The following is a 23,203-nucleotide window of genomic DNA, read 5'->3' as shown; positions in this document are numbered from 1 at the left end:
ACCAGGGTGTGAAACGAAGGAACATGTAAAGAGTTAGTGTGACATAAAAGATCTTAAGCGATTGTATTGCTTAAAGCAAACGTAAGTGAGGGATTAAACATATATTTCTTCCCCGAGTCAAAATAGCATCAAATTCAGTCTTGTTCCCAACCCGCCATAGCAATCTATGGTGACTAAACAAAGTTACATAATTTGCAAAATGCAAGGTATTCTGAATGTCACTAATTGGTGGCCTCCCTTCCAGCGCCCCAAGGAAAGCACTGTAGCTATTTCCAACAAAGCGATGCCTGAGTTAGCAAAACTCAGTGTAGCACAGCCACACTTCAGGACAATAGATCCCGATGTGATAGAGCTGACAGCTTTGATATGCTAATTGCAAACATTATGCCCAACTCTGGTTATTTTAAAACGCTCATTTGTGCCAGTGTGTTTTAAGTTGAGTGTGGGACTTGCAAGTTTTCTCCCTGCAATAAATCATAAACTTTTCTGTTCATTTTTTTAAAAAAGAAAATGAAAATTTACAAAGCCTTTGAGAAATGGTAAAGGCCTGTCAATGCCAACGAAAACAATTCCTGCCACGATATATACCAGTTTGCAACACACACTTTTTTTTTAAGCATTTAGATTCAGGAAACTGTTGTCATGGAAGTTGTGGGACATGTCATGTGACACTACCAAGTCAGTGCATTGGCCCATCTGGTCTAATCTATCTACAGTGGTACCTCGGGTTAAGTACTTAATTCGTTCCCGAGGTCCGTTCTTAACCTGAAACTGTTCTTAACCTGAAGCACCACTTTAGCTAATGGGGCCTCCTGCTGCTGCCGCGCCGCCGGAGCACGATTTCTGTTCTCATCCTGAAGCAAAGTTCTTAACCCAAGGTACTATTTCTGGGTTAGTGGAGTCTGTAACCTGAAGCGTATGTAACCCGAGGTACCACTCTATAGTGTCTGGCAGTGGCTCCAGAGTCCAGCATGAGTCTTTTCAGCTTTGCTGAGAACATAGCTCAGTTCGTAGAACGTGTGACTCTTAATCTCAGGGTGGTGAGTTCAAGGACATGTTGGGGAAATGATTCCTGCATTGCAGGGGGTTGGACTAGATGACTCTTATGGTCCCCTCTAACTTTGCAATTCTATGAATCAGGAATCCCAGTGATTGAACCTGGCACTAATACAAAGAAAGCTTCTGATCTATCATTCCTCTTTGGTCCTTCCTCTGTTGCGTATTAGGCAGGAAAAGAGTCATTAGCAATCTCTACAGCCTCTGCTTATGCTAATTGCTCAAGTCAAAGCCAATTATTGGTATCCCAGTACTGACAAGATGCTTGGAGATGTTTAGCTGGCATGTGACCTTTACCTATCGCATCAGATCAGAACAGAGACTGACACCATTGGTCAAGAGATTATCAGTTGCTCCTTTACAGGAGAAATTCTGAAGGAAACTGAAGTTTGGTTTCTAATTAAGCAGCTATCAATTTGATCCAAGTTACTTTGAAATTTTTCTAGCCATTCCGTAACTTACTATTTTTGGCAAGGTGACTGAGCACTTGGCAGAAGACCGGTTTCAAGCAGGAGAAGTTCAGCAGCTAAATTCCTTGAACGACTCTGCTCAGCCATTACTCACAGGAAGTGGGACCACACCTTCAGACCCTGCTGTCACACAACCCTTTCCCGCTTCCCATGGGATCAGGACAAATGCCTGCAGCAGGGATTCTGGTGTGGACTCTGCCCACAAGCAGAATTCCAAAGTATGCAGAAAGCTGACCCAAGCATAAGCAGCTTCTCTGTTGCAGGTGTCTGACCTGCACATACTGGAGAAGATCAGGGCTAAAGCCATGGGCCTGAAATCACTTTGGACATGTGCAATAGCTGAATAGATCCAAGTCTACTAATAAACACTGAATCAACATCTGGCTTGAAACCTGAGCCAAATTGCTTCAGTAGGGCTGTTCCATGATGTTGGCTTAAGGACAGGTAGAATGCCACTCTTGTTTCTTTGAAATATCCAATACCAGCTTTCAAGACCATTAATCATCAAATTGTACCACGCCACCTAGAAAGGTGGTGTAGATGTTCACTATATTTATTTCTCTCTTTTCCTTCAGGGAATTAAATATTATTATTGGAGTTATATACCACCCTTCATCCAGTGGTTTACAGTATAAAAAATGCAAAAATACATAACTTAATAATAAACAAAACAAACACACACAAGTTTAAAACAGGCATGCCCAAAGTCTGTATCGGGGGCCTAATCTGGCCCGCTGGTCGGTTTAATCTGGCGCCTGCAGCAGTGGTCGGCCCTCACGCATGTTCACTTCATCAAATCTGGCCCTCTTTGAAAAAAGCTTGGACACCCCTGGTTGGTTTAAAAGGTTGTAATTTGTTTAACTGGTGAAAGGCCTGGGTGAAGAGGAAGTTTTTTGCCTGGTGCCTAAAGATATGCAACGAAGGGGCCAACTGAGCTTCTCTGGAGAGAGCATTCCACAGGTGGGAAGCCACTTCAGAAAAGGCCCAGTCTCGTGTTGCTGCCCTCGAAACCTCTCCTGGGGGGGGGGGGCATGTGAAGGAGAACCTCAGATTATGTTTACAGGGTCTGAGTCAGGTCATATGGGAAGAGGTGGTCCTTGTGGTATTGCAGTCTTGAGCCATTTAAGGCTTTGTAAACCACTGAGTTGGGCCCAGAAATTAATTGGCAGCCAGTGCAGTCGGCAGACCTTGGTTCTCCTCCCCCATTTTGTCTTCACAACATGTAAGGTAGGCTAGGCTAAGAGATATTGTCTATTCCGTAACTACCCACTGAGCTTCGAAACTGAGTAGGATTCTGAACTTCCATCACCCCAGTCCTGGTGTAGCACTTTAACCACTGCTTCACACCATTTCACTTGTGTGTAACAGGGCAATCTTAATTGTGATGATACTAGTTCACTTATATTCTAAAGATCCAGGTAGTGATAGCTGGCAGCTGATTTGTGGACGGGGGTACATAAAGGATACTGCATAAAGGAATTTTCATTGACTTCCCTCTTGCACCTGAGCGCTCAAGTGATTTGCAAGAAATGTCTTTCATCAAATGCAACAACATTCCTTCTGGAGGACAATAATTATTTACTGTAATGCATATCTGGTTACCTTGTAGATAAGTTGCTGCCATTCGCTTGACAAGGGACTTCCCTGAAGAATAAGCTGCAGCTGGGGGAGAATACTGTGATCGGTTTTAAGGCAAAAAGGTGAGTGATGTATATTACACATGCTAACTCAGAGCTGAACGTATAATGCTGGTACTTCCCTATAATGCCTTGAGGGGATTTCTTCCAGCATGTTTTAAGAAATTAATTCACTCCTTCAACTTCTGTGTTCATAATGTATTAAGCAGGGTCTTTTCTGCAGTGGTGCCACACTTTTGGAATGCCTCCCCTAAGTAGGTTTTCTGGCTCACAGCAGGCTGTAAGATTTAAGAATCTTTCAGGCCCTCTGTGTTCACAGGGATCAAACACCAGCAGTAGTTTTCAGATTAAGTCAATTAGTGGTTTTATGTGTTTCACTCTTGTTTGCATGTCACTTTTGAGTACTTTTTACTTCAAAAGGCTGTTTAGAGATTTTAATACAATCAGTACCTGATTCAATTGCTACCAATGAACAGGTGATATGCTAGCTTGTACACACAGTTTCACTTCAATCTAATACCATCCAAACCTGGAGTATCAAATTCCAAAACAGCTAACAATTTTCTTTATTCAGATCCCACATAGCAAATGTCAGATACAGCGGTTAGTCTAGAAAAATACATTTTAAAAAAATCTTCAGCAGACCACATCTCCTGTAACAAAATCTGAAACCTATTTTACAAATCAGTCTACATTATTAATGTAAAAAGGAATCCTGAAATTTAGCATTTTCATTATATCCGAACATCCATCTATTCAAGCATAGGCTTCTGCTATTTATAGATGTCAGAATTTGTCATACATTTCTCTAATGTAGCTCCTGTACATATTAAATAAATCAGAGGCTCTGCTTGTAGTGCATTAACCATGTAAGCAAGCACACTCAGTATTTTTCCAGTACCGTTTGCATTACAATTATTTGCATGCAGATGTAATTAGCATTTAAAAGTGCACAAGTAGCCCATTTCTCTGTGGAAACTCAGACATCCATTCGAGGCATCACAATACCAGTTACTTAGCTACACATTATTAGAAATGTAGGACAAGGAGGTACTCTGAAACTATATGCAACAGTGTATATATTTTTTTAAAAGAAAAAAAAAAACACTGTTAGGAATTAATTCTGTATTTACAACTAATTTCACTACCACAGGTTCATGACAATAATTCAGTACAGTGTGGAAATCAACCTTCAGTTAGGATTGTAAGGTACTATTTAGGTAAAGTGTAGCCCAAAACATATCCTGAAAAAATGAACTTTATTAGTTGAAAGCTCTGGTTCATCACAGACCATGGCATATCCTCTGCAGGATACGTGTACCAGTTCAGTGTGTGAAGTAATACTAGTGCGCATTCAAGAGAGCCAGCAAGAATATGTGCAAAGTTCAAACAATAAAAAAGGAAACCTCACGTGAGGAATTTACACTGGCCACTGTTAGCATTTGTTTAAGCCTGTCAAATAGGAATGCAGAAACCCTGTGGACAAGATACAGGAATGATCTTAAGGTTTAACACGTAAGCATATAATGTAATTATTCACTAAAAATGCCCATGGAGGTTTTCAAAGTCAGTTTATGGGGGTTATATTCCCCAAAACAAAGTGGTGAACCTAAAATTAAAAATCAATATTAAAACGCTATTCCAGGTTATCCAGTTTGAGATCGAGGCTTAGCTTCTCTCCCCGTGGAATCCAGTGTGTACTAGTTACGCAGTTTAAACCTTGAAACATTCACAACATTAAGTGAACTGTAAATAAGTTTTAATAGTTCCACAAAAGCCCAGGTAAAACAAATCACACACTCTTCCCTCTCCCACAAAAGTGCAAAAAACATCAAGTTGCTGCTTGGTCCACAAATGCATAAATGTACAAAAGAGGTGCAGTTTCTGCCGAAACCAAGTTGTTCTCCTACTAAGGCCAGTTTCACCGGAGAAATTCAGCGTCCAAAGATGGAGTTCAATTCCAGTAGGATTAATTCTACAATCTGGTTCTGATACACTGTGTGAACGGCTATGTTGCCAGTCTCTTTCTCTGGCTTCAACAGGGTTGGACCAAAGACTATGGCTATGCTTTGATAGGTCATTCGGTTCTTCTCTCCATTTTCTACAATTCTGAGAGAGAGGAGGGGAAAGAGAGCAAACACTGAACTTAGAACACAAATTCATATCACAAACGAGAAGGCAGATAGCATAATAACTTCCCTAATGAAATTCTGCATGCAGGTATCCTAATCCAGAAACACTGATATGTGCAAACAGCTTCAACTAAGCAATTGTCACATTCACAGGATGCTTTCTCAGATTACAAAACGAATGAAGCCTGCGCATACTTTTTGTATCCTTCTGGAACTTTGCAGCATGATCAGTCTCTATTTCTCCCTGGGGAAGCATGCAGCCACATATATCAGCACCAATGCACATCAAGACCTCTCACAGACAGCTAAACCCCTTTATAGCTCTGGCCCCTTTTTCCCACCACAAATTTACACAAAACTGAGTTTAAAAAAGCAACGCTTGAACTTGTTTTTCTAGAAGGCAGGCACAAGGGGGCTGGGACTGGCTGGACAAGGTGACCTCCAGAGCAAAATAGAAACGTGATTTCATCATGTTTCTTCATTTGTGGATGTGAAAAACAGACTGAGCCACATTTTTCTTCCATGCACTACTTACCTCTTGAGATGTTTGAAGAGCACCTGCATGGTATCTTGATTTGGCTTTGGCAACTGTTTAATCAGCTCTTTTACAGCGTGAACACGCTGTCTAGGCTCTTGTTCTGGAGAGGGAGAGCGGGGAGAGAGAACTTTTAAGCACATTGCTTTTCACTGTTCATGGTTTGATTGCAAGGACATTAGCTAATGCATATTACCACCTAGTGGCCATAGTGAACATAGCCATTCTACAACAACAAAACTAGAGGAAATGTATTTGCCTCTTGCAGAATTGACTCCTGAGACTTCTACAGCATCTTAATGCTGTGGAACTTGGCTTAAATGAAACCTGGGAATGGGCAGTTCACTACAAAAAGTAACTGTCCCTCTTAGGTGTATATTTACACTTCTCCCTGTTTACAAAAGCTAAGAAAATAAGGAAGTGATTCACCCACATGTGTGAAATAGCTTAATTAAATGTGTGTGCATGTTCATGTGTAATTGTTCATTATACTGAAAATCATATTCAGTAATGTTTCAAATAAACAAAAGGAATTTTAAAAAGAGTGGGCCATATCCACACAGTTTGAATTTCATATTCATTTTGTTGGATATGTGCTCTGCATAATATAGTGCACTGCTTGACCATTTGCCTCACTTTGAAAATGGAAAGGAATTTGATTTTCATCATTTCTCTGCATCTACCCACTTAAGTGCTTTCTGTTGTTTCCTTTCAGCAGGAATGGCTAACCTTCAGCCCTCCAGGTCTTGCTGTACAGCACCTCCCCAACCATTGCCTATGCTGGCTAAGACTGATGAGAGCTGGATTCCAACATCTGGAGAGCCACAGGTGTGCAGTCCAACTTTAAGGAATGTTCAGAGCACTTCCCATACATAATTGTGTTGCAATCCTAACAATAGCCTGCAAAGTAGATCAGTATTATCCTAACGCTGCAGATGAGTATGAAGTTCTGAGGCCAACAGATTGTGATTTGTTTAAGCCACAATCCTAGTGAGGTCATGACCAAGGTGAAATTTGAATTGGGGGGGGTGGCTTTCTTATTTTTTGTATAACTGTCTGATATGGCCGTAGTTAAGTTGCTATACAGTTGTCTTAGGGTGGAAGGCTTCTTTAGCATATACTTACTGATTGCATTAACAAAGTCATTGAAATGAGTGTAAGTGAATAGTGGTTCTGGCAGTTCTCTAAAAAACATTTTCAGAGCTCCTGTAATCACATGGATATCTTCCCATTTACTGTCATTCAAATCCAGTTTTTCATCTGAAACAGATACAGTATTAGAGTGTTTAGCTACTAAGCCATCACAGTTCTTATTATAGAATACAATGTTCAAACAAGGTACACACATACACAGTCATATCTCGGGTTACGAACGCTGCGGGTTGCAGACCGTGCCAAACCCATAAGTACCGGAACGGGTTACTTCCGGGTTTCAGCGCTCGCGCAGAAGCGCCAAATTACATCATGTGCATGCGCAGACGCTGCAGGTTGTGAACGTGCCTCCCACACGGATCACATTTGCAACCTGAGGTATGACTGTATATGCACACACACGTTAACGATTAAAAACCTGCCATATTTTTCGCTCTATAAAACACACTTTTTCCTTCCTAAAAAGTAAGGGAAAATGTGTGTGCGTCTTATGGAGCGAATGCAGGCTGTGTGGCGAAGGCAGAACAGGGAGAGGGAGCGTTGTGCGGCGCTCCCTCTCGCTGTTCTAGCTTAGCTGCATGAAACCTCCGCAGGGCAGCAGGGTGCCTTCACCTCCATGTCTTGCGGAGGCTTCGCGGGCTATCTCAGAAGCCAGAACAGCGTGAGGGAGCACTGCGCAGCTTCTGGGATAGCCCGTGAAGCCTCTGCAGGACATGGGGATGAAGGCTCCCCCCGCTGCCCTGCGGAGGCTTTGCACGGCTCTTGCGCATGGCTCTGTCCCTTCCCCCACCTCATAGAAAAGCCCCCAAGAGCCGCACTCCCTTTAAAGAGTGCACGGCTCTTGGCTGGCTTTTGCGGGAGGGGACAGAGGGCAGCTTAGCCGCACACAGCCTCTTCCGGTCAGGGGGAGCCTTCATCCCGCTGCCCAGGAGAGGCTTCGGTGGCTATCCCAAGAAGCCAGAACAGCAAGAGGCTATCCCAGATCCCTCTTGCTGTTCTGGCTTCTGGGATTCAGAATATTTTTTTTCTTGTTTTCCTCCTCCAAAAACTAGGTGCGTCTTATAGAGCGAAAAATGCAGTGCTTCATAAACAAAATAGTTTGTTAGTTGATGTATGGTACTTTACAGATGCTAAGAACTAATTTAGTGTTAACACTGCAAACTACTAATTATTACGTATAGCAACTTACCATGATTAACAGCAAATCTCAACTTCTGTATTACTGCAAGATTGCCACTAACTCTATACAGCCCGTCAACATCCAATCCTAGAACAAATTTTAAAGTTTTGTTCAGTAAATGGTTTATAGGTGTAAATTCATGTTTTAGAATGAGCAACATTTATTTTAATAAAATGCAACAAAAAAAGAAATGATTACTCTCCTTCAAAAAGGCGATACAATTTTCATAAACAAGAAGAATTATACAATATTCAGCATTTCCTGACAAACTCCTCCTTATGTTCTATCACAATGGGCTTCCAATTGTCCTTTAGTGTTGGGGTTGTTGCTTTTCCTAGAGTCTCTTGAAGTTAGTAATTTTGCCCAGCATTTCAAAGCTTAACTGGACAGATGGTGGTAGCAGGCAACTATCAAGAGTGGGGTACACTGTCAGTCATCCTCGACCTCTCCATTGCTGCAGAAGTTTGCTTCTGCTAACGCTTTGAAAAGTTCGGTCTACTTGTTAAAATTAAATCTATGTGGCAAAGTGAGCTATTCTGGAGGTCAACAAGGTATTTAAACAAACTTGTTATTACAACATACTCTTGCATTTCTTTTTTGAAGCTGTAGACTGTGCCTCTCCTTTTGGAATAGCAGAAGGAACACAATCAGGCTGCAATCCTACATGCTTACCGTATTTTTCGCCCTATAGGACGTACTTTTCCCCCTCCAAAAATGAAGGGGAAATCTGGGTGCATCCTATGGGGCGAATGCAGGCTTTTGCTGAAGCTTGGAGAGCGAGAGGGGTCGGTGCGCACCGACCCCTCTCGCCCTCCAGGCTTCAGGAAGACACCCGCAGCCTAGGCAGCCCTACGGGAGGTCCGGCAGGGATGTCTAGGCTGCGGATAGCAGCCTGCCGCTCGGCGGGCGGGGCGCCCTGAAGCAGAGCGCCCCCCGCGCCAGGCAGACATCCGCAGCGTGGGGAGCCTTGCAGGAGTTCCCCACAAGGCTCCCCACGCTGCGGATAGCAGCCTGCCGCCCTGATGCAGAGCACCCCTCGCACGGGGCAGACAACGGCCAGCCCCACAAGCTCGGGGGACAGCAGGGAGGCGCAGCGCCGCCATCCCGCTGTTCCTCGACCTGGTTCTGTTTCCCCGATCTGCTTTTGGGGAGGAAATAAAGGGAAATTTTTTTTTCCTTTATTTCCCCCCAAAAAAACTAGGTGCGTCCTATGGGACGCATCCTATGGGATGAAAAATACGGTACCTGGGAGTAACGCTCATTAAACTCAGGGGGACATACTTCTGAGTAGGCCATGATTGCACTATAAAGCATTAAAACACAGTTGTATAGGAATAGTTAAAAATGGAAAGATTCTAAAGTTTCTAAGCAAGTCATTTCCAGCAGTTAAGGAGGATAAGAGCTTAGAAACTATTTTTATGGGTCATAAAGTGTACATTATGCCCAGATATGTGTCTATAGTAGTCACATGTCCTGTGTGAAATTTTTACTAAGCCTCTAACCAGTTACTATAAAAAAATTAATATTAAAAAGTTTTACCTACCATGTTCTTCAACATATTCAATACACAGTTTCACAAATTTTGGCACAGTGCTGTTCTCTCTTTGACACAAGCTGTTTAGATTGCAGCCAAACACTTGATCTGAAAAACAGGGAAAGAAAGCAGTTTACAAGTGATTGAGCTGAACTTCTCAAAACTATATAGAGTGAACAGGGCTTCCAACAAGAACAGTACCAACTGGAGGGGAGGGGATTCCCAACCAGCCTTGTCTTGCTAGCAGGCAGCATGATATTGACATGGCCCCCATTCTTGAGCCACTGTGACACCTTTTGAACTGTACTCTAGCAGGTTATTTCATTTTGCAGAAAAGGGCCATCCTTTCAGACTTGGGGTTGTACTTGTTTGCTCCCTCGCCCTTAAGCCGGGGGGGGGGGGCTTCTCTCCAGGTGCTGTTTCCTCTGCTTAACTTATCTGCTTCCATGCAAAGCAGAAAATCAGCCAGCAACAAAAGATGGTCAGCACTGCTGTACATCTTCCCTCAATTCCACATCTTAAATTAGTGAAAGACTGTAATGTGATGCTCTGGGCCTCTGAAGGCATATAGCCAGAATGAGCAGCTAGCTTATTTTTATAGGAAGCTGATCTCTCCCCTTTCCTGGAAGCTAGATGACATCCCTGAAGCTCCACTGCAGCATCATATAGATCAGAATGAGAAATCTGCTACCTTTTCCCTTCTCCTTGTGAGCTGAAATGTTGGCATGCGAAAAGAGACAAAATGAGGCACAGGACTTAAGACCCATACTCAAGAACATAACCTCCCCTCTGTGTGGAAAGACTCCCCCTTCCTTCATTCCAGGTTTTTGAAAGGACTTGGGTTTTTTTGTAGTGAATTTTGTGTGAAAGTTTCACAAGAAGATTGGGCAAAATCCTCTTTTATTAAAGACGTGCTCCTATTTGGCAACAGATGACAGAATGACCTAAGTCAGACCCTGACGTCTTCTGAACTTTAGACCAATTATAGGTCTGACTTGTAATATTTCCAGAGAAAAGCAGTTTCAAAAAACCCTTATATCCTCTGAGAATGGCATGCAGTTCAGAAGTTGCTCCTGAGTGAACGAGTTTGACCAGAATTGGGGGAAATGAAAGAGACCTTAGAATCGGTGGAACCAGAAAACTTGCCCAACTTTCTAGCAGTCCTCACTACCACCAGTGGCAGGGCGAGAGCACACAACCTGGAAGACAAACTGATTGTCACTGCTCAGTGACAAGTCTAGCCTGACACTGCATCCCTGCAAAGGAAAAAGTGTGATTTGAGGGATAGTGTGTTACATTTCTTACTGAAACCATCTGTATACAGATCCATATAAGGATACAGAAAGGGACTGTCTGTGCAACATTCTGGGTTGTCTTGAGAAAAGTATTTTCTCTCAACCCAATGAGCCTTAGAGCTGCAAGGACAGCTTAAATATGTTAAGTGTAATCCTCAGAATAATACTGTTTTTGGTCTTTAATGTGGACACTTCAAAGGCTGTATTTCCTAGGGACGTAAGATACCCTTGGGGTGGCGAGAGCTAAGAAATACTGAGAAGCTGGCTATTTCCTCTTAGGGCTGTAAGGCTTTGGCTGTATCTCTGTTTTCCTGGAAGATTTCCAGAAGAGAAGCCATATTATTTTGTTGCAGTAAAAACAAAGACTAACCAATGTGTTATGTCACAGGATGTGTTGTGGTTGTCTTGGGTGTCTGTTATTTTATTCCCTCTTTACCAGGACTACAGTGGACAAAGAAAGTCCTTGTGGGAACTAATGGGAGAAGATATTCTCCCTCCACATAGGAATGTATAAGTGAAAGCCACGCCAGGTAAGCCCAATCACAACCCCATGCTGCAAGTAGTCTCTTTTTGTCCAGACATACAGAAAGAAGAACAGCAAAACCAGCTGTGGAAGCAGAAACAAGAACCATATAACACCAAATATTTTAAAGTTGAGGACTCCTCTAAAAAATGGAAAGCATGCTTGTGCTGAACTTCATGCTTTATGTTTTCTTTCTGGGTGGACAGAGAGATTACAAAGACTCTTCACTGGGAAGACTATAGCATTTATTTTTATCTTGAAAAATTCTTTTGAATTTAGTCTCAACATGGATCTTCAGTGTGCAGCTATCTAGGATTTAAAAAATTAATGCTGCAAGCAACCAAGGTCACTGCTATTTCCTGAGGAAATAGCTATCCTACTCAGACATAAGAAATTGATATTAATAATCTGCTAGCCAAGGGTTATTACAAATATTGAAAACAAAAAGCTTACCCTTGATATAGCCTTTTTCACGGACTGCTTGCAATGTGGGTCTGCGGGTTAAAAATTTCTTCAGTTTCGTTTTGGTCTTTTTCTGTTCTGAAGCATCAATGCTGCCAGATAATTTTATTGCTGCAAACGAAAAACAAGCAAGCTGCATATAAAAAAAACTGGAGTGTTTTAAGCTATTTTGTCCTAATTTATAAAACATATCCTGTGCTGAAGGTGAAATTGCAACATAATATCAAATCTGAATATCAACTATAAGAGCAGCCACTAGGCAAGTTGCAAATATTTATGGCAGAGAGGGGGAATCATTTCTTCTCTTCACTTGCTCAACTTAGAGCTGTGCTCTGCCTCAAAGCCAACTCAAGTGACTGATTTATAATGCAATCCAATCTGCCATGGAGCTGGCGTAGTTGAGAGAGAGAAATCTTCTGCCCAGCCCTGTTGGTCTCTGCTGGTGATGCCCCTGACCAAACAGCAGGATGGCCAGTGGTGGCATTACTGCTGGAGTGAAGCATAGGCATTTACTCTGAATTTAAACTTACAACGAAGTTTTTTTGACTCTTTATGGTCCTTTTCTTTGTCCTGTTTTTCCACCCCAGGAGAATCCGGCACCTCATCATCGAATGGCTCATCAGACTCTACTGTCTATTGAGAATAAGAAAAGGATTCAATGTCTTTGTTGCTACCAAGTTTAACAGCTCTTCTTTAAAGTGTGACATCCTTCATATAACACCATTAGGATGATTTCAAAATTACTAACACATGATTTAATGAAACTGATAAAATGATTTTGAAGCCAATTTTATTTTACAATGGAACATAGATTTCCAATGGACTCCCTATCCACATGGCATCTGTAAATCACTTTTGCAAGCAGAATTGGTGCGAGCAAATTAATCACTCTTGTTTGTATGACAAAGATGCAATACCGGTGTAATTTGCACTGAAAATTGGTCTTGGTGGTTTCATACTCTGGAAACACCTGTTGGCAAAAGTCTTCTCAAGCAAAAGATCAGAACTATACAGTTAAGTCAACCTAACAAAGCTCTACTGGCTCTCTCGGCTAAACGTCTGATGCTAATGGAATCATTCAGTTAGTGCCAGGCAAATCTTGTGCAAACTGGGAAAGCTACTGGCAGTGTCCCAGTAAAGCTACGTACCTGGAACATGATGTTTGGGGCAGCATTTCAAGCAAACTGCCAGTTATTTTATTAGTAAGCAACTTAATTGTTTGACCTTAATACTGAAACACCATGATTCTCCACTCTAAAATTCCTTCTAGGATTGCAAAAGCCAGCACTTTTCCTTCTCAAGTAAGTCAATCAACAAAATAGTTAACTGTCCACATTCGCTGCTCTGAGCCCCCACAGATTTACTATGTATAAGCCTAAGAAAATAGAAACTAGTTTTCTAGTTAGAAAGCTATAAATCAGTTCTAATCCTCTCTACCCTAACCTATTTCCTCTTTGTAAATCAGAGAAAAAACCATCTTTAACCCTGGAAATTCAGGAGGCATTCAGAACAAAGGTACAAAAGGAACCACAGATATATGCATCACTCAATAGCAGTTCAGAGCCTACAGAAAGTGCAAAAACAGGTTCCTGCTTAAGAAGGTCCTTTTCTTCAGTAGCTAAATAAAATCTTTAACAGACCAAGCAAAACTGAAACACCAATAAATTTATACAAGACATATTTGTCCACTTGGGACAAAACTGGTAGACATTTGAGTATCTCAAGAATCAATTTGTATATGCAGCAGTGACAAGATCATTAGGTGCAATGCCACAAGTTTATCAATGCCACATGCTAAACACTACTGCAGGGATTCCTTTGGAAATTGTAGTACAGCAATACATACATCTGTACATGCCTCTTCTCAATCCCAAAATAATATTGGACTGTATCAAGGGACAAAGAAATGGTCCAAACAAGTCTTGAAGACCTGGCTGCAATTCAGCTCACACAGTATATATATATATACTTCAGGACATAAGCTAGAAATATCTAGTTCATATTCCACATAAACCGTGAACTAGATAATATTCCTTTTTGAATCTCAACATTTGAACAATTTTTTATCTATAATTATATTCTTATTGTGGTTTGCAGTCAACTAAACTTTACTCAAGAGTAGACCCACTGAAATTAGTGGCTAATTTAGGTACATTAAGCATTAGTTGGACACAACCCTCAATTAGAACTACAGGAATATCTTTTTAGTTTTCAAAAAATATATTCTGTGGTTATTTGAGGTGATGATTTTTTCCTCTATTGGCCATAATAAAGATGATGATCTCACTAGCTTATTTTTATTATCATCATCTTATTCAGTTTTCCCACCCTTCATCCCAAAGGAGCCCAGGGCAGGAAACAAATCATTAAAAACATTCTAAAAACAATCCTCATCCACTGATGTGTCTCAAAATTCCAGAGCAAGTGCTGCTTTGGTCCTATATTGTGGTTTAGTTAGTTGTTTCAGGTTGAAGTATTCATCAAACAGTCAAGCAAGAGGGAGAAATGGAATGGTGGTAGGGAGAGCAATAACTTATGATGGTTTGCAGATAAAAAGTTTATAATCTAAGTACATACCTGGTTACTGATAGCAAAATTAAGAACTTTAAACCATTCATTTACAGAAATGTCATTATCCGACTGGATTAATAATTCAGTTCCTTGCCGTGTTTTCAGCTTTAAAACAAAAGAAATCTGGGCATTAGAATGGAAGTACATATTTTATGTGTTGCTCCAAAATACCCGATTGCTAGGTCAATTACTTTATTATACTCGATCTATTCTAAGAAAACCCGACAGTTTAAGACATTTATATGCCACTTAAATATTCACATTTCTAAGACTGTAAAAGGTTTGTCGTAAATAGTTTTTGTAAAATGCTTAACTCATTACCCATTTTTTCTATGGTCATGTTAAGTACCCAAAATAAAGTTAGGCAAAAACAGTCACCTCAATCACATTCTTCTTGCTTGATTTCTCCTTAGAAGCCCAGTCGACAAATGCACCCCTGAGATCCACTGTGAACTCTGGCTTGGATTGGTTGACCCCAAACTTCTGGAGGGAAAAACAAACATTGCCAATTTGTTTTTAGAGGGCTTCCCTGCCCCAGACATTGCACAACCTGCCCATACAGGCAATGACTGTTTTTGGCGTGTCCAACACGTGTGCAACCGGGCACACGTGCATCACGCTGAACTCAGAAGTCATCCAAAAAGTCACAAAAGGGAGTGGAGCAGCGTTTTGCAGGCTTTTACAATGGTGTTTCAAATACACACACTTTCACATAAACACATGATGCCTTGGAACATAACCCCTGCGTGAACTGGGAGTTGCCTGTATTATATTCCTAAATTCCCATGGCAACACTTGTCTCCACCATGGCCCTGTTGGCTATTGACGTTTAGTAGCCTGGACAAGGAGTATACTTTTGTCTTGTCTTAACCAACCTTGGGAAAGATGGGCATTTCAGATGGCTTGGGAGTGCTTACAAAGCCCCATTTTGAATTCCATCAGTTTAAAAGAGTCACTTCTTTGTGCCACGGCTGTGGGCCACTTCATACAGAACAAAGCTTCTCCACTAGGTGGAGCTGCTTGTTTTAGCCCCCACCCTGCAATCGCTTGTACTGCATTAATGCACGGTTATCTCCACATGGTTGCATTAACAGTAGAGATGAGGGGGAGGAGTCTGAAAATACAGTAATTTTCCAGTACTTACCCAGCTAGTCCCACCTCCTTGAGTCTTGGTAAACAATAACGAGGGACCTTGCAATACAGCCCATGATGACATCCAGTTTTTTCTGTAGGAGAGGTAGGCAATTGTACACAGTCAAGGAGATTGATCAAATAACGAGACTGCCCAGTGGTGCTTGACAAATGACCCTTTGTATTACCGTGTCTACAGGTATAGCTGTTATTGACAAAAGGGCAATTTGGCCTGCTGAAATCACCGAAACAGGAATGCTACATAAAAGCAATCCTTTATTTTGAGACTAACTAGTCAAATCTGGCTTGTCTGTACAAAGCTTGTCTGAGGCCTGGGGTGGGAATAAAGCTATAAATTCAAACAAAAAGGCAGCCGGTTCCTGGCAGGGGCCCCTGGCCAGCTGTGCCCTCCAAAGCCTGGGGCCAGTGTGCCCATCTGTCCCCACCCACCAGCATGGGCCTGAGCCACAGTAGCTCAAACTTACAGCACACACTATATCACGTTTGTGTATTGTATGTGCAATATGTAGCCAGGCTTATTCTATTTGTTCTCTTACATTAAAATACTCTGTTTAGAACCCTAACAGTTGCAAAGAGAGCCACTACAGATTGGCTTCAACCAATAACACTGCAAAAATGTTGTATTTATCTCACTTCCAGAAAACTTCCCCAGAAAATCCAAGTAATACTGACAGAAGAAACTTAAAATTGCTTTCCTAAACATGTTCCTTGTGGTGAGTGTGGCTGCAGGCTTTAAAATGCTGATCAGTTCCTTTAAGTTTCACTGAAACAGGGTTTCTTTGCATATAAATATGCTGACAAGTAACCCACTTGCAACCTTACATTGCTTTGATGATTGAATGTTTGCCTGACCAAATTTAAAATACCTAAACGTCAAAACTTAGAAGTGTGCTGGAGATACTTGCCGAACTTTTTTCCCATTTTCTGTAATCTTTGTCACATTTAATAATCCATACTTCTCTTGGTCCTGGGGAAGAGAACAAACAGAAAATCAGTTTTAAAAGCAGCTCGTTATTCCTTTAAATTAGAAAATAATCTCTTTCCTTCCACAACTACTTTCAAGAAGAGCTAAATAGCTGACACCTGAACTGCAGAGACATGGTTCCTTGAACTTAACATTAACAGCACAATCCTATATGTGTCTACTCAGAGGTAAGATGACTAAATTCAATGGGGCTCGCTCCCAGATAACTGGGTAAAGGATTGCAGCCTAAATGTGCTAAACCAGATTTTTAACTAATGTTACTAAGCCACAAAAAAATTTTAAGCTGATGTAACCTACCTGCTTACATCTGTTCATTATTTGTAGCCTAAAAACAAAACCTATATATTCTCAATATCTGAAGCATTTCTGTTTTCACAGTTTATTCGTGGTAAACAGCGTGCTCCTAAAAATTGTGTTTGCTTGACAAAACAGATTGCCAAATCCATCAGAAATGCAATGCATTGTCTACACCTGGTATTATCTGCACCTTAACTAATTGTTATTATTTATCAGATGCTATGTGATTTAGATGCTGAGCGAGTTTTTAAAACAAGAAATTCATTGAGACGCTTTACTGAGTCTGTTTTATCCATCTCAAGTAAACACTGATAGTCACCCCTGACCATTGGCCATGCTGGCTGGGGTTGATGGGTCACAGCTTCCCTGGCCTGATCTAAAATAATAGTGTACAAGGGCATTTTGTAAGACTCGGCTGTAAGAACTCAAGCTATACATTCTTCCTATGTAACACAGATCTCAAAAGTATCAGGCAGACCTCCCTATCAAGGTGTGAGGAACTGCTAGTGACTGATGTTATCCAACTGGGTCACAGGATAAAAAGTAGATTGCCAGTGACTACAATATGGAAAAGCAGTATTGTGTTTATTAATGTTCTGAGGGGCCAACAAGGCTGCTTTAAAAAAGGACAAAATGCCTCCTTTAAGGAGGACTGGATAACACCACTACCTCCATTTTCTGCTGATCTATTTGAACACAGTGTTCTTATCAAGCTGCCTGGTTGAACAATGCTGGGGACATGACTAAATCCTATATATCTTACAAGTCAACAGAAGATATGCATCTTCTAAATACTGCTCTAGAAGCTGCTGAAGTTGATTACATTGAGAAGGCCCAACACAAGAAGCGGCTTCAATCTCTTTCCTGACACAGAATGATCCACTATGTGATGTGTAACAATGTTCTGCATACATTAACAACCATGGATTTCCCTCAGACTAGTGAGCTCAACAATCTGTGTATGACAATATTTATACTGACTGTGGCTTGATGCTTTGGTGAGGAAGGAGAATACTCATTCTCAGGAAAAGCGGTCTTTGAAGCAACCGGAGAATCCTAAGGAATAAAGATGTATTGAAATATTTATAACACAGAAATAAAGTAGAATCTCCTTAAGCTTTACAGAATTTGGACATAACAGAAAATGTGTCTGATACTGAGATACTGGAATGACAATGAGTTATGTTCAAATTAAAGCAGTCATTCCTTTCATTATTTTTTCTAGTACAGTTTTTTCCTTGCACAAATTTAATTATCTACCAATACTATCTATAGATAAATCATATGTCAGATACTAACTTGCTCATGGTGTGTTGGGAACAAATACGCAGGATTAGGCAAGAGAGGATCAGAAGAATTAGTTGGCAACTGTAAAAATACAAGAACTATTTTAATATATCATTATTGCTTCATAGAGTCTGTTATCTTGAACATAATAAAATAATGTATATTCCAATGTCATCTAATCAGAACTGATTTGCATCCTTGGAGAGTGTCAAGCTTTTGAATTATGCATAAATTATGCATTCCACACACACCCCAAAAAATCTGCTAACTTGAAATATTAAGGAGGTTAGAAAGAAAGTGGAGACATGTTTCCTGAAGGCAGGCCAATGATCATTCTTTGTTAAAAAGCAGAATACAATTCCTGCAGGGATAGCTGATACAGAAAGAACTGCTTTGTAGTGAAGTTTCTTTTCCTGTGTTGTTGGCAACTATGTTACCAAGAGAAATTCTCTTTATGCTTGAGGACAGGTTAAAGGTTCCTGAAATTCATACCTATCTCCATCCAAAACTCTTGTTCAGTTTCTTTAGTACTGAAAAGATTTGTAAACTTGGGCATTAAAAGGCAATTCCCTGTATTTCTGACATTAAGACATAAGCACCAACACTTATGTAGCCAAAATGGCACCACCCATACACAAACAGAAGACAGGGCAGAAATGTACAAGAAGCCCGGTGGGAAAACCCTGAGAGAAGGACCCCAAGAACTGCCCTTGTGCAGTCACTAACCACAGAATGCTAACTTGACTTGGGGTCAAGGGTGGAATGGAAAACCAGATCAGAGGAGGGCATGGCTGTGAACATGTGACCTCCAGGATGCAACATTTTGTTGCCAGTTCCTTTTCTTTTTATTTACTCAAACCCCTTGCCATCTTTGGCCAGATTCATCTTTGCATATTCTGTTTTTTAGATTCCTTCTGCTAAAAATTGTCTTGAGGAAACTTACAGTATAAAAACATCCAGTACAGGGATAGCAGCAAACAATTCATTTTTCCGATATAATTCTAAAAGCAATACCACTGCCCAAGCCCCCCACAATAGAGACACATACCATAACTACAACAAAGCAAACCAATTTAAACATCCAGCAGAACAGACTGGAAGAAGAGTTGTTTATGCCAGTGTCAAGCAGGCTTCACTGGAGAGAACTCAAACAGGGGGCCACAACCCAAAAGACTCTCACGGTCGTTGTCCCTCCCGAGCTTTGATGCCCTTATTGTCTTCTGCTAGGATATCTCAAGGACCTCCTGTTCCCATATGATTCTGCCCAATGGCCATCTTTGGAGACTTTGCACCACTTACACTTTCTCACACACATGCAGTAGTGGTACTGTGGGAGACTGTAGCACAGTGGTGGCCAAGCTTGGCCCTCCAGCTAATTCTCATCATTCCTGACCACTGGTCTTGTCAGCTAGGGATGATGGGAGTTGTAGTCCAAAAACAGCTAGAGGGCCAAGTTGGGCCACCACTGCTTTAACACAATTGTCTCTCATTAGTGGGTTCCACATTATGCAACTATCTCTCCCTAAAGAAACATATCTGGCCTCTTCACTACTTCAGTTGCAGGAGACAGTTCCAAAACATACTTTTTCATATAACTGCAGAACCAGAGGGACAGGCGACATCTGCTGCTTTGCATTGGTGCCTGTTGCTTTACTGTTTGGTCATCCTTCCTCCCATTGCTTTGTCTGAAATTTCTTTTTTATTGTTTGTAATCTTGATCTTACATAGACTGTGCCTTGAGATTTTTTTTTTTTAGATACGAAAGCAGCATATAAATGATGTCTAACCAAATAAAAATGTTGCAGTTGGTGGCCATGTACACCAAACCATGGTTTAGTGCATCATGCACAAGCTGGAATTAGCCTTAGGAAACCTTGCCCCTCCCCACTCCTTCCATACGGCCAGGAGGTAGACTGTGTTTACTTTTATTTTCATTGAATATTGGCTTGCCACTGCATGCAAACCAAGTATCATGGTGTATAACAAACTCAGGTTAATTTAACAAGCCGATTTCATAACTCATGGTCTGAAATTGGCTTTGTTTTGAAGCTGTCCAGACTTGATTATTAAATCATAAGCCAGGGAGGCATACAATGAGACAAGCTTTGGGGAAATTGAAAATAAACAGTGCTGAACTACTGTTCCTGGTCACACAGGAGGAGCAGAGGGAAGGGAAAACCACATGAACCTGAGGCTCACTTGAGCCTCTTTCCAGCTCCTGCTTAACTATGACTTTGCATGACTTCAAAAAAATCAGGCCACTGAGCTCAGGGCAAGACATTAAAACTGCTGCTGGGAAGACAGCGGAGGTAGGGGCCCAGTTCCAAAAGCTAGCAACTCCATTATCAGGGGTGCAAGGCAGGTTCTGTACCACTGACTTCTTTAGGAGAAAACAAGTACAGCCTGTCATAGCAAAGTTTGCTTTAATAAGAGCACATTTGAAATGAATGTTTTTTTCTGAATCTAACACGAAGTAAACAATCTACATTAATGTAAGAAAGCAAACATAACGGTACAATAATTATTTTGCTGAAAACACAATTAGTCAGGCTAAGACTGCAGCCCTACACCCACTTATCTGGGAGTAATCAGTGCAACTTACTTCTGAGTAGACAACTTATAGGATTGCACTGTATGTAACTTACAGGGATCAACCTAACCATTTTGGACCAGTGTTTTTCTTTTATTTTTTAGTGTACAGTAAAATAAAAAATACACATAATAAATAATACACGACAACTGATCAGACTCCAGTATGTTCTTTAGGACATTCCTACCTTGTCATTAGTGTCCAACACAATCGAGCTGTGCCTCCATTTTGTTAAAACTATTGGTTCCTGTAGCCTCCTGTCCAGACTCCTGCTTTTAATAATCTCCCTTTGCTGCTGTGGTGAAGCATTAAACTATTAAAAAAGAAAGCAGAAGGAAATCCATACACTGTAAATGTATTGTACTAAAACAAAGGCAGGTGAAGCACGTGCAATCCACTCTTAGCTGCTTTCACATATACAAACCTGCAAAGAGAAAGGCTACACTTCCCGCCATGTGTCATCTCTTTCCTCTGAAATAGTCAGCAGAAGTTTGCCTAGGGGCCTGGGGCATTGCAGCATGCCACAGCTTTTAGTCCTGAAATTATTCTACTGAATAAGGGCTCTGGAGTGTAATGGCCCCACTCGCATCAAGATATGAAGGATTTCCAACCAGCTACCTGAATATTCAGCAAAAGGTATTCATAATGCATGCCAAAGGGAATCTAAACCCAAAGCACTGTGTCAAGGCATGCCAGGGATAAAGCCATGCAGAACCAAGGATGGAGACACATGAGGCCCTTATATATCCCACCCACTATGGACTCTATTCAAGTCTTCATGTACACAAGTTTAATTTTAAAGGAAGCAACTTTACAGGAAGGGAAATAGCTACAAAGAAAAAATAGCCTGATAGTTAAAAAAATGAAAAACTGGAAGCAAGGAAGCCAGTCAACCAACTTTAGCAATTGCTACATCTACATCAAGGCCTAGCAGCTTTTCATATTTGAAGGTAGTAGCTTAAGTAGCAGCAAGTAGTGCAGTTTCTCCTGTGCAGCTGTAGGAGGCATCTGCCATTTACTTATGTACAATTACATTCATTCAATGCCCTTTAAACATGCATGGTGCAGTCCTTTAGCTAATATAAATTTCAGATATGGCCCTTAACTGGTGACTAAGTTGCACACCCCTTGTATATAAACATATATAAATTACTGGAATAAGCTTACAGGGCCTTAATAAACCACCCTGTTTAAGCAATTTAGTTGAAGGGATGATTTGGAAGAAGCAATTTCAGAGCAGAAACCTAAAATGGCAACATTATCTAACAAAGAGTAATATAGCAATTTAAACAGACTTCCTCTTCCCTCCCTAACTCTCTTCCCCTCCTCTTCTTCTGTGCCCAACCACCCTCCTAACTCTTTTGTATGTTAGGATATCTTGCTTAGTCTGTTTTTTAAAAAACGAATAAAAATTATCACAAAAAACAAAAAGTTAGCCTCAAAGAAAGGAGTAACTTGGGTCTTGCTTCACATGCTACAGGTTGCATCCAATGAAGACTTACGTCAGAGTAATTCCAATGAAATCAATGGACTTAAGGCAGCCATGACAACTAGTGTCAATATGTCTGTTGTCAGGATGACTTCATTGAATGCAACCCAATGTATTAAAAGTTTTTGAACATTTAAAAAGTGCAGCTGTTAGAGTTGCCATGTGTCCTCTTTTTTCCAGGACACGTCCTCTTTTTCAGGGGTAAAATTTATGTCTGGGTGGATTTTTTATATTTGCGAAAATGTCTCTGGCTATACTTTCTGGATGAGACATAAACATTAACCAGTGGTTGAAGACTTGCTTTCCTCTTCTCCTGCCACCCTCAGCAACATATCACAGCTTCTATAGCCTACATATAGTAGGGGTATTTAAAATGAGTTGTCATAGCGTCCTTTCTTTTGCTCTTCAAAATATGGCAACCCTAAACTGGTCTCAGTCTAAATCAGTGTTTCTCAAACTTGGTTCCCCAGCTATTGCAGGACTACATCTCCCATCATCCCTGACCACTGGTCCTCCTAGCTAGGGATGGTGGAAGTTGTAGTCTGGGGAACCAAGTTTGAGAAACACTGATAAACCAATGGAACATGATGATTTTCCATGCAATTAAGTATTTAATTTGACCTGGGAAGAAGTGGGGAGGGGATTTATGTAACCTCGCCCCCACTGCCACCATTGTTCAATACAGTGGTACCTCTGGTTACAAACTTAATTTGTTCCGGAGGTCCATTCTTAACCTGAAACTGTCCTTAACCTGAGGTACCACTTTAGCTAATGGGGCCTTCCCACTGCTGGCACGATTTTTGTTCTCATTCCTGAGGTAAAGTTCTTAACCTGAGGTACTACTTCCGGATTAGCG

The 23,203-nt window shown here is 41.1% G+C and overlaps 1 protein-coding gene and 1 long non-coding RNA gene across 16 annotated transcripts in view; one reads left to right on the top strand and one right to left on the bottom strand.

Annotated features, from left to right (window-relative positions):
* LOC310689557 overlaps window positions 1–6,869 on the top strand; it is a 32,701-nt gene extending 25,832 nt beyond the window's left edge. For 3 of the 4 annotated variants that reach the window (XR_014517487.1, XR_014517488.1, XR_014517489.1), the window contains 2 exons: window positions 3,136–3,226; window positions 6,549–6,869. This is a non-coding gene — a long non-coding RNA (uncharacterized lncRNA). Of the gene's footprint in view, window positions 1–3,135; window positions 3,227–6,545 lie in introns of all 4 variants that reach the window. The other variant, XR_014517490.1, reaches the window with a different exon arrangement.
* Window positions 3,706–23,203, bottom strand: part of ARHGAP12 (Rho GTPase activating protein 12) — a 67,406-nt gene continuing 47,908 nt past the window's right edge. For 2 of the 12 annotated variants that reach the window (XM_083466774.1, XM_083466778.1), the window contains 14 exons: window positions 21,046–21,171; window positions 18,281–18,349; window positions 17,963–18,037; window positions 16,605–16,666; window positions 15,692–15,773; window positions 14,926–15,027; window positions 14,554–14,652; window positions 12,507–12,609; window positions 11,968–12,087; window positions 9,706–9,804; window positions 8,172–8,249; window positions 6,956–7,090; window positions 5,831–5,933; window positions 3,706–5,272 (listed from right to left, as the gene is read on the bottom strand). In XM_083466774.1, coding sequence (XP_083322900.1) covers window positions 5,098–5,272; window positions 5,831–5,933; window positions 6,956–7,090; window positions 8,172–8,249; window positions 9,706–9,804; window positions 11,968–12,087; window positions 12,507–12,609; window positions 14,554–14,652; window positions 14,926–15,027; window positions 15,692–15,773; window positions 16,605–16,666; window positions 17,963–18,037; window positions 18,281–18,349; window positions 21,046–21,171 — 1,428 coding nt within the window. In that variant the 3' untranslated portion in view covers window positions 3,706–5,097. Of the gene's footprint in view, window positions 5,273–5,830; window positions 5,934–6,955; window positions 7,091–8,171; window positions 8,250–9,705; window positions 9,805–11,967; window positions 12,088–12,506; window positions 12,610–14,553; window positions 14,653–14,925; window positions 15,031–15,691; window positions 15,774–16,604; window positions 16,667–17,962; window positions 18,038–18,280; window positions 18,350–21,045; window positions 21,172–23,203 lie in introns of all 12 variants that reach the window. The other 10 variants (XM_083466770.1, XM_083466777.1, XM_083466781.1 and 7 more) reach the window with 5 other exon arrangements.

This window comes from Podarcis liolepis (genome assembly GCF_965112155.1).
Source record: "Podarcis liolepis genome assembly, chromosome: 12".
In the NCBI taxonomy this organism is placed as follows: Eukaryota; Metazoa; Chordata; class Lepidosauria; order Squamata; family Lacertidae; genus Podarcis; species Podarcis liolepis.
Note: the sequence above shows the minus strand (reverse complement) of the source record. Positions and strands in the feature narration are given on the sequence as shown.